The sequence below is a fragment of the Belonocnema kinseyi genome, chromosome 9, assembly GCF_010883055.1.
Source record: "Belonocnema kinseyi isolate 2016_QV_RU_SX_M_011 chromosome 9, B_treatae_v1, whole genome shotgun sequence".
Taxonomy (NCBI): domain Eukaryota; kingdom Metazoa; phylum Arthropoda; class Insecta; order Hymenoptera; family Cynipidae; genus Belonocnema; species Belonocnema kinseyi.
Window position 1 is genome coordinate 48,061,981 of NC_046665.1, and position 10,109 is coordinate 48,072,089.

General features: G+C 32.9%; 1 protein-coding gene across 5 annotated transcripts in view; it reads right to left on the reverse strand.

Moving 5' to 3' along the window:
- The window catches only part of LOC117179704, a 107,454-nt gene that overhangs the window by 56,437 nt on the left and 40,908 nt on the right, over positions 1 to 10,109 (reverse strand). For 2 of the 5 annotated variants that reach the window (XM_033371735.1, XM_033371738.1), the window contains exons 2-9: positions 8,193 to 8,465; positions 7,833 to 8,096; positions 6,176 to 6,345; positions 6,022 to 6,093; positions 5,639 to 5,940; positions 5,201 to 5,362; positions 4,981 to 5,091; positions 4,627 to 4,903 (exon numbers count right to left, since the gene is read on the reverse strand). In XM_033371735.1, coding sequence (XP_033227626.1) covers positions 4,719 to 4,903; positions 4,981 to 5,091; positions 5,201 to 5,362; positions 5,639 to 5,940; positions 6,022 to 6,093; positions 6,176 to 6,345; positions 7,833 to 8,096; positions 8,193 to 8,465 — 1,539 coding nt within the window. In that variant the 3' untranslated portion in view covers positions 4,627 to 4,718. Of the gene's footprint in view, positions 1 to 3,824; positions 3,846 to 4,626; positions 4,904 to 4,980; positions 5,092 to 5,200; positions 5,363 to 5,638; positions 5,941 to 6,021; positions 6,094 to 6,175; positions 6,346 to 7,832; positions 8,097 to 8,192; positions 8,466 to 10,109 lie in introns of those variants that run through there. The other 3 variants (XM_033371736.1, XM_033371737.1, XM_033371739.1) reach the window with 3 other exon arrangements.

A 10,109-nucleotide genomic window follows, 5' to 3' on the forward strand; every position in this document is an offset into this window, starting at 1 on the left:
TCAGTCCATTTTTCCTATATTTTCGATTTCTTGTATGATCTTGTATATCCTTTATAATTGTGAAAATACCGAATAGACGAAGTGACATGACGCTGCAAGCAAAGTGTCTTTCTATTTCACATTTGCTGCCATCGATAGCGCGCGCACGAGCGACTGTTTTTTTATTATAAAAACAAGACAGTGAAAATATTTTTGTTTCGATACCAATGTATATTATGAGTTGTAATAAGGTAAATTTATTAAATTGGTACATTTTTAAGGGTAGCTGAGAATAACATTCAATGCAAAATAAGAAACATATATTAAAGTAATCATTAAAAATAAAATTTGCAGAGGAAATGGCTCGAATATGGCACACTTGGATTTCTGAAAAACTAAAACGTGTACTTCATTAGTAATAGTAGGAGTGGAATGCTCTTTAGTATACCCTGTAATAAGCGTAGAATAGAGAAAAATTAATATTTGCAGATTTCAGCGCAAAAGTGAAGATTATTCTATTATTTTGAATGCGCGATTTTTCCATCTGTATAAAATGCCACAATAGGAATAAGATACCTGCTAAACTTATTCACTTCTATTTCCATAGCGATCGCCACACAGTTTTCTATTCTCCCAAAAAGAGCGTGTTTTCGACAAATTTAATTCCTTCTAATTGTACTGGTAACGTACCTGACAGAGATATTTTTTATTCCTCAGAAGTGGTCATATTTTGATTTTATTTAATTCCTTCTAATAAATTCACAAAATATGCGTAATAAGTTATTTTAATTCCTTTATGCGGAACGTAAATTCTGAAATTTTAATTCTCACCAATTCAACTCTGCCTCTCTAGAGTTAAAATTATTTAAATTCACAAATTTGCATATATTTTGTTATTGCATTTTTTAAGACGTTCAAATGAATTATTATAATATTAATTAAAATTAATTTTGAATATTTTTCGAATTCATAAGTTATAAAAAGATTTAATAATTAAAATAGGCTAAATAAATTCTTTCGTTAAATTTTACTAAGTCGATTGAGAGGAATAGGATTTTCACTTTTTCTGTTCCCGTTGGGGGATTTTTGGACAGAGGAAAAATCGCGTATTCATAGGAATACAAATTCTTCATTTTTCTGAATTCAACGCTTGTTACCGGGTAGTAGGAAAAAGTGTAAGTTTAATTTTTCGATGTGCATTATTGGAAAAGTGAGATAAAAAATTATATAAACAGTTATCCTCGAGTTCATTTGCGATGAGCCTTAAATGTCCATTTTGTATCATATGACACGCTTTTTTACCAAAAAATCACAGTCAGGTCTTTAACTTTCTGAATTTTAACAAGAATAGGTTTATGTATTCATGTACTGCATCCATTTTCAGCAATAGATCCTATACTTTTCCAGAGGAGGAATCTTGGGTAGAGTGTACTACCGGCAACGAAAGATCCCAGAGTGTTTGGATCGGAGCATTATCAGCCCTATGGATGTGCGAGTATTATAAATAAGGTTGCTGTATATTTTATTCTTTAAAATTATATTAATAATTGTTTGCATACCGTTAACTTGCTTATTTTTGGTGGATTTTTACTTTTTTCTAGGGGTGCCATATTCAAGCCATCCTGTTTCGTTTTTCGAAAACCCCGTTTTTTGGAAAATCTTTATTTTAAAAAAACCGCTGGTGATGTGAAAAAAATCAATCATACCGTACCCATATAATATACATTTGATATAATAAAGTTGAACATAATTTAGAAATGTTCGTATTTGGGATAAAATCAAGTGCAAAGCACAATATCTGTGATGAGCTTAAACAATAGAGAATACACAATCGCCATATTACAGTTGTCTTTATTTTGGCCTTTAATTTTAAGAAGCTTACACAGAAACTTGTAAGCAAGGCGTATCGCGAGCGCAAGAAAGAAGTTCGGGTTTTTCTGAAAATCTTATTTTTATGGAAAAATGTTATGAAAAAAATGTTCATGAAAATGTCTATGAAAAAATTTTATGAATCGAAATTTAATCACTCTGAGGAGTACATACACTGATGTTAAAATCGGTTCCCCCACACCGCTCCATGGGGGTGGAGGTGGCGGCAAGTTCGAAATCTTAAATGGGAACCCCTATTTTTTATTGCATATTTCGATTCTTTGGATAAAAATGTGTATGATATGTCTAAAACATTTTTCTCGTTTTGCGATAGATGGCGCTGTAATCGACGAAATCCAATTTTTTTAATTTTACTGTTACTGTGAATACACGCTTACGATTCTGCAATACATTAACAATACAAAATACATCATTTTCATTGTGACATGACTGACCACTGAAAATAGAACTTTTCAAATTGCTACAGAATCGTTGAACGAGTTCAATAAAAACTCGTAGATGAAAAAAATACATCGCGACGAACATAGGTAGAACCTCTTTCTTTTTGAAGTAGGTTAAAAATAAGGGTAATAGAGCTTCGGATCTCTTTGGTACATATCATTTTGAAAAACATGCCAAAACTTATTTTTGTTCTCGAGAAGTAATTATTAAGTCATACGTTTACATTAACAGTGTTTCCAGAATATTCCTAAATTTTAGCTCTGGCATTATCGTCGATTGAGGTCAGCCGAGGCTATCGAAACATTATGAAAGTGTTTTCTTTTTTCTTTCCTTAAATACGGTAAATTAGAAAAAAAATACATGTAAGACAAAACTCATTTTAGTTAGATCAAAGATTATTCCGAATACAACTTTACAATGGAATATCTAACCGTACGAGAAAAAATTGAAATGGTTCTGGTGTATGGAGAAGCTGGAAGAAATCTTGATAATGCTGCCAATCTCTACACTCAGCGTTTTCCAAATAGAATTGTGTCACGTGCTTCATTTGATCGTACTATTAGAAAATTTTAAAGACCAATGGAAGTGTGCAACCTAAGAAAAATACCCGTACAATAACAGTTACTGGAGAAAATAATGAAATTGCTGCATTAGCTGCAGTGGCCAATAATCCTCACGTTAGTACACAAGAAATTGCTCGTGATTCCGGAATATCTCAGAGCAGTGTTTGGAAAATTTGGAAACGTAATAAATTTCATCCGTAAACTTCATGGCGTTGATTTCCAAAAAGGGGTAGCTTTTGTCAGTGGGCACGTGAACAAATACAACAAAATCCTAACTTTTTTCGTGATGTATTATTCTCTGACGAGTCGTCTTTTACGAACCATGGAATAGTTAATCGACACAACATGCACTACTGGAGTATTGAAAATCCGCAGTGGCTTCGTGAAGCCGAACTCCAGCGTCCATGGACTGTCAACGTAAGCTGTGGAATAATTGGCAACAAACTGATCGGTCCCCACACTATCCAAGGCAGCTTAAATGGTCCAAAATATCAATACATTTTGGAAAATGAACTACCAATATTGCTCGAAGACTTCAGCTTAGAAATACGGCAGAACATGTGGTTTCAAGATGATGGTTGTTCGGCACACTATTCAGTGGTAGCACGAGAAGTTACTGATCGTGATGTCAATGGTCGCTGGATTGGTAGAGACGGTCTGATAAATTGGCCTGCAAGATCACCAGATCTTGAATTACAAGTGCATGTGCTGAAATTCAAGAACATATACTTCTTCGTTGTGTAGATTCATTTGAATTACGGATTAATAAGTGCTTTGAAGCCGAAGGTTATCATTTTTTGAGCACTTACTTTAATTAAGAGATGATTCCCTGAGTACCTTGAATCGTGAGAGGCGAGGGGACTCACGTTAATCAAGCACCCCGAATCGCAAGAGGCAAGGGGACTCACGTTAATCAGGCACCCCGAAGGAAACAGAAAACTGCTACGTCCACGTCGTTGTTCCTGAGTTATGCTGAAAGTAGTAGTTTGTTTTAAGACTAATTTCGAGTATTGCACAATCGTGAGCGTGCATTCTCAGTAACAGTAAAATGCAGAAAAATTGAATTTCGCCGATTACAGCGCCATCTATAACGAAACGAGAAAAATGTTTTGGGCAAATCATACGCATTTTGATCCAAAGGATACGAATATGCAATAAAAAATAGGGGTTCCCATTTAAAATTTCGAACTTGTCCCCGCCCCTACCTCCAGGGGGCGGTATGTAATCCTCAGAGTGATTAAATTTTGATTGGTTACATTTTTTCATAGAGTGCCTATCTTTCGAGATATTTGGAAGTTTCAAGTTAAAAAAAGCACTTTGTATATTCCCAGCTGGAGCCTATCTTTCTTTTAATATTTAAAAGTATGCTGAAAAATAAGTATCAAGAATTTCTAAAAAAAAGTCGTTATTTTTCCATTTTTTTAAATTTTCTTTGTGTTAATTAAAAGAAAAAAATTTCCACGCTGAATAAAAAAATAAAATCCCGAATACCTATGCTCGTTCGGAAAATACTGCATTTTAAATAACTTTCTGTCCATTTTTGAGAACTCGCATTTAACCATCGAAATATTGTAAAAAATACAAGTTTATTTTATAAGCTTTGGATTACTTGTTCCTTTATTTTTTTAAACAATGATATATACAAATACCAAATCATGATTCGAAATGGAATTGGTCAAAAGTCTTCCTGTTTTTATATCACAAATATATCATTTGCGTTCTACAGAAAAATGGACATAAATTAAAAATAAACTTCAAACATTTATTTGGGTTTTATTTAAAATTATTAGAAGAAAAAACATATTTTCGCATATATTTACAAGGGAAATGATTTGGTTTTTGTACCTAAGCAAGGTGAAGTTTTGCATAATCCGAAATGTGCAAAATTCCGTGTTCTGGAGAAACTATATGTAAACCATCTCCATTGACTCTTGGATTTATTCTCGCAGTATGAAGTTCTGCAATTTGAGTACTACAGGCAGCCGCTGGGTCTCCACTCGCTGACAAGAACCCTTGCCAGAAACAGTTGCCTTGAAAAATAATAATTAAAATTAGTATTTATAATATGTTATACTACATTTATTTTGAGATTTTTTAAAATTCTGACCTGGTAAAGAATTACCATCAGCTGCGTAAGTTACGACCAGAAGTTTTTTGGCATCAACCGATCCAATGAGCCTACTGTGAGGTTCCCTCATGGCAAAATGAATTTTTATATCTGAAAAAAATTAATATGATCGTATTCAAGTTATAAAAAAAAATAAATGTTATTCTTTTCCTTCGTCTTATATTTATAATAAAGAGCAAGAATATTGTTTAAAGCATACCTCCAAGGTAGTCCCCGTCTCCAACATCGCCACACTTTTGAGATCTTAAGTATGAAAACATGATATCCGAAACATACTTTAACTTTTTATTCATCTTCTTGATTGCGATTTCGAACGTTTTTAGGAAATAAATTTCCTGGTGTTGCATAATTTTCCAAACCCCTGTAAAAAGGATTATTTTTTTAAGTTTTATAGCTATTTCAATTATATAATTTCATAATAAATTCGCCATGCAGTATGCCATGCAAAACATTATTTAATTAATTCGCAAACATTAATAAGAGTAACTTTACGATAATATTTTTTGACCAAATATAAAATAGAGTTTGAACGTAAATACAAGTCATTAATCAAGGGAATTAAGAAAACACCGTGTCAATTAATTAACTAATTATATAAAAACGATAAACATCAATTTAAGCAATTAGCGAAATATACTTTTGTCAAATTTACCGAGTCCAAATCCAACAACGTGTACGAAAGCAGTGGTATTTTGTTTTTCAGCTCGGGTATTCGCTTCTAGTAAAATTATCTCAACAGATAATAAAGTTCTTTTCATGTAATTTTCGATGTCGAAAATAAGTTGATTTCTTATGAGAATGTATCTTTTATTATCCTCTGATTTTAATTTCCTCATCGCTTCTTCATAAAGTGGATGGTACTCTTCTCCATAAAATTTGGCCCATACTACTCTTAATCCACGATTTTCTTCTGTGGTTCCATCAATATCCGGGCCATATCTAAACAAATCAATGACCGAAGAATTGATTTATATATGCCCTAATTTAATGCATATTTGAATATTTAAATATTTTCCTTACCCATTATCCATATTATTCTGTAAAGGAGTAATTAGTGCGTCCTGATATTCCATAACTTGTGACCTCTCAAACCTAAGAAAATATTTATTATTAGAAAAACTAGATCACCTCCTTATTGATAAATTTTCTGAATTAATTGGATATAAAAAATAACCTGCTTCCCACGGGTCCCATTATAACTCCTCTGGGTTGGACAGCTTTAGGATCAGGAGACACTACTCCTCTGTTCTCTCGGGAACCATCATTAATAAATTCTGTGTGAGAAGACAGAACCATCATAGCTGACAATTTAATTTCATCATATGACAACACTTTTGCAAGCACCTGGAAAATATAAAAGATTGATAACAGATATAGCTTGCAATTTTGATTATTAATAATTCTTTGTAAGTGCTGTAAGCCTCACAGTGTTTTTTTTTTTTTTTTGAATAATAAACTTAAAACGATATTTAGTTAAATATATATTATGTATTTATACCAGAAAATTTCATTAAAAATGTCAACACTACCCCTATACTGATGAGTTATACTCCTAACTATACAGTTTCGTTGACCACACCCACTTTGTTGATAATGTCCCATACAGTGTTTTCGTAAGCTAATAAAATCAAACCAATGTCTTAATAAAAAATATTAAATGTCATAATTGAGACTGATCACGTTCACTTTCATCCACCAAACCCATTGCTTACTTCGACGCCGGAAACTAGTATAGTCACATCCCAAAATAAACAATTTCGTTGACTACGCCCGCTTTTTATAAAAAAATCCTCCTTTATAATGTTTTCTAAAGTTAATAAACTTGAAAAGATGTTACAATAATAAATATTGCATGCCGCTACTAAAACTAAACACATCCAGTTTCTGTTACTCATGCCCTATCCCAGCATCCACACCCATGAACAAGGCCGTGGCTAGAAAAAATTTTCGGGGTGGGGGATACAAAGCAGGAAAAATTTCGGAGAGGGGATATGCAGCAGCACACAGGAAAGTATATGTATATTATGTAAATGTTTCAAGAATTTCTGGGGGGGGGGTCAAACCCCCATGACCACCCTCTGGCTAAGGCCTTGTCCGTGACTACGCACACTGATTAGTCACATACATAATTACGCAATTTCGTTGATCAAGTTGACTTCGTTTCGTAACGCCCCTTAACCAAGTCAACTTTTGTTGAGCTACGATTTGTAACATCCTTTTCCCCATTCATGCCCTCAATCATACCCAGCTTAATTAGCAAGGCCCTAAGACCCACCCTTATCATTATCCATTTTCACAGACAGTGCCCTTATCCATGCTCTTTAGCTATACTAAATTATATTAACTACGCTTCTTAGCCACTCACGTCGTTCTTAGACAACTTTTTTTGGCTATACTACTTAGCAACATCCTTCACCACATATATTTTTCTTAAATCCTTTTGTTAACCATGCTACTTCTTAGAAAACGACGTCTCTTATACACATTTTTGAGGTCACGCCCCATTGGTCACACACATTTTTCCTACACTAAACTCCTTAAAGACGTTAAGTTACTCATAGTTTAATGAGAAACTGCAATTTATAACACCCATATTTGTTAAAGGAAGACTTGGAAAAGGGTTTCGTGTTTTGACAGATCACTCTTCTGTGACCAGTCACTGACGAGTATTTTTTTGGAGGGAAAGCTGGAAAAGGTTTCGAGATCTGAGCAATCACTCTTCTGTGACCAGATATCAAGAAGGATATTTTTAAGGGAGAGCTAAAAAAGGCTTCGAGATCTGATAGATCGCGAGACGTCAATACCGTAATCATAAAGAACAATTTTCATACCAGTGGTTCTTTTTCAACCTCAGTGCCAACAGATTCCCAACCACCATCTCCACGAGTTTTATCTATGAGCATATAACTATCGCATGGGTTCAAGAAGCAAACAGCCCTTTTTTCCAAAAGACGTTGAATAAATTGAATGAGGCCCATATTTTTGTACATCGCCTTTTCGACACCACTTCCATATTGTCTTTTGTACTTTAACCATCCAGCAATCAGAGGAAGCATTCCTTCGTGAATTAAGGGATATACTGAATTTGCGTTCATCTATATTAAAAAATAAAATAGTATTAAATTAATACAATTACGAGTGGGAAATTAAATTTAGTTAACTTGATATAAAGAAAAGAGGGTTGTTCGAACCTCTAAGATATCAGTGCCAATTCCTCTACTGTTTAGAGCAAAACATCGAGGGGTGTTAATTGGAAATGAAATAGGAAAAGAATCGCTTCGCTTTATCAGTTCAGCCAAGGTTGTTTGCGGTGATATCGAGACCTTTAGACAATCTCGTAGCAAAACTTTGGTCTCTTCATCGAAGGGTACTCCATTTGGTGCACCTAAAGTGTTTTCCCATGAGATTTCCGGAGGTTCTCTCATCGTGACTGGCATTTGAGTTTCCTCCTGTTCACTTTCGCTCTGATGAACAAAGAAATTGTAAAATAAAAAACACTATATAAAATCCAACTCAGCATTTAGAGGTAAAACAAAAGCCAACTTCCAAGCTGAAGTATTGCTAAACTGAGGAAAGAGAAGTTTGATTAGATAAAGTAATCCAGTTTCGAGAAAATAGGCGTGTAATTTGACAATCTCATGCTTACAAACTGACCACAAAATAAAGCAAGCTCGGCTACGGATTGCTATAAAAAATATAATCTTCCGCTTAAATAAGAAATAGAAAAATATACTCCAGGGATATTCATCTTTAGAATGGAAAAGTTGCGTAAATTGGTTGAAATATGATGTTCTTAATAAAAATTGAACTGCACTAAATCGAAGAATTATGTGTTTTACATACAATTTTTTTTCGATGCACATTTGTTTTAGGTTAGGTTTATAGTATGTTGAGAATTCCTTTAGAAATTCAAACGGTTGGTTAAAATTTCATGTATTTTGTGAAAAATCTTTGTTTCTTGTTGCGGAAAATTAATCTCTTCAGCGGAAAATTAAGATTTTATATGAAAATTGATTTTCTTAACCAAAAATTAATTTTTAGAACTTAAAATTTAACTATTCCAACTTTTATTGAGTACAATGTTTTTTATAGACCTTCAATCTTCTTTGATGAAGATTTATGTTTTAAGTAGAAAACTTATATACATTAGTTGAAAATTAATGTCTTTACTGAAAATTGAACTATTTTATTTTAAGTACAAAATTTATATTTGTCACGTACAATGTGACTTTTTAGTTGATTTGTTTTATTTTTATAGTAAATCAATGGTGGGATTGGAAATTCAAATATAAAGTTAAAAATGATTTTTTTTTAAATATTCAATATTAATATTATGTTGAACAGTTATTTCTTTAAGCACAAATGAAGCTGTTTCGATAACAACTTCTTCTTAGTTAAAAATTTATTTTACTCATATTTTACCTATTGTAAGGTATTAAGAACTATGTACAGGGGCATCTTCATACTTTACGCCTTTAAAGTTGCCTTCGGATCGGCCATTCGATCAAGTCCCTGCATCTCCGGATCAAGTTTATCATAGTTTCCATGGTTGCGTTCGAAACTTCAAATGGATACAAGGGTGAAAAAATAGGTTATTTTATGTAGTAATTACAAATAATAAAAGTCTTTAATTAATAATGAAATCAGAGATGTGGACTGAGAAGTAAAGGTAAATTTTTTCCTGTGCCAATAATATTATGGAATGGCTGCTGAGTGACAAAAATTATAAAATAATAATATTCTGCGCTTCCAGTGGGCGAAGAGTGAAATGTGTTTAACGCTTATTTGAGGCATAAAATGTATGTTATGAATAGACAGAATATGTTTTAAATAAAGTGAATAATATATTACATGCGTAAACTTTAAATTGACATTATCAAATTTTACTTACAGCGATTAGGGCAAGTAGGTGAACCTGAAGATAACATCGGAATAATGACCGATCGGCCCGGCAAGTTTATTATACTTTCGATTGATTATTCTTTACCAAACTAATGTTTGGTGGTTTTGTATGTTTATTACTGACAGTGTCAGCAGTAATAATTTAACTGATAATTACTTATTATCAATTTAACAATCATTACTTATTAACCATTTTAATGATGTAT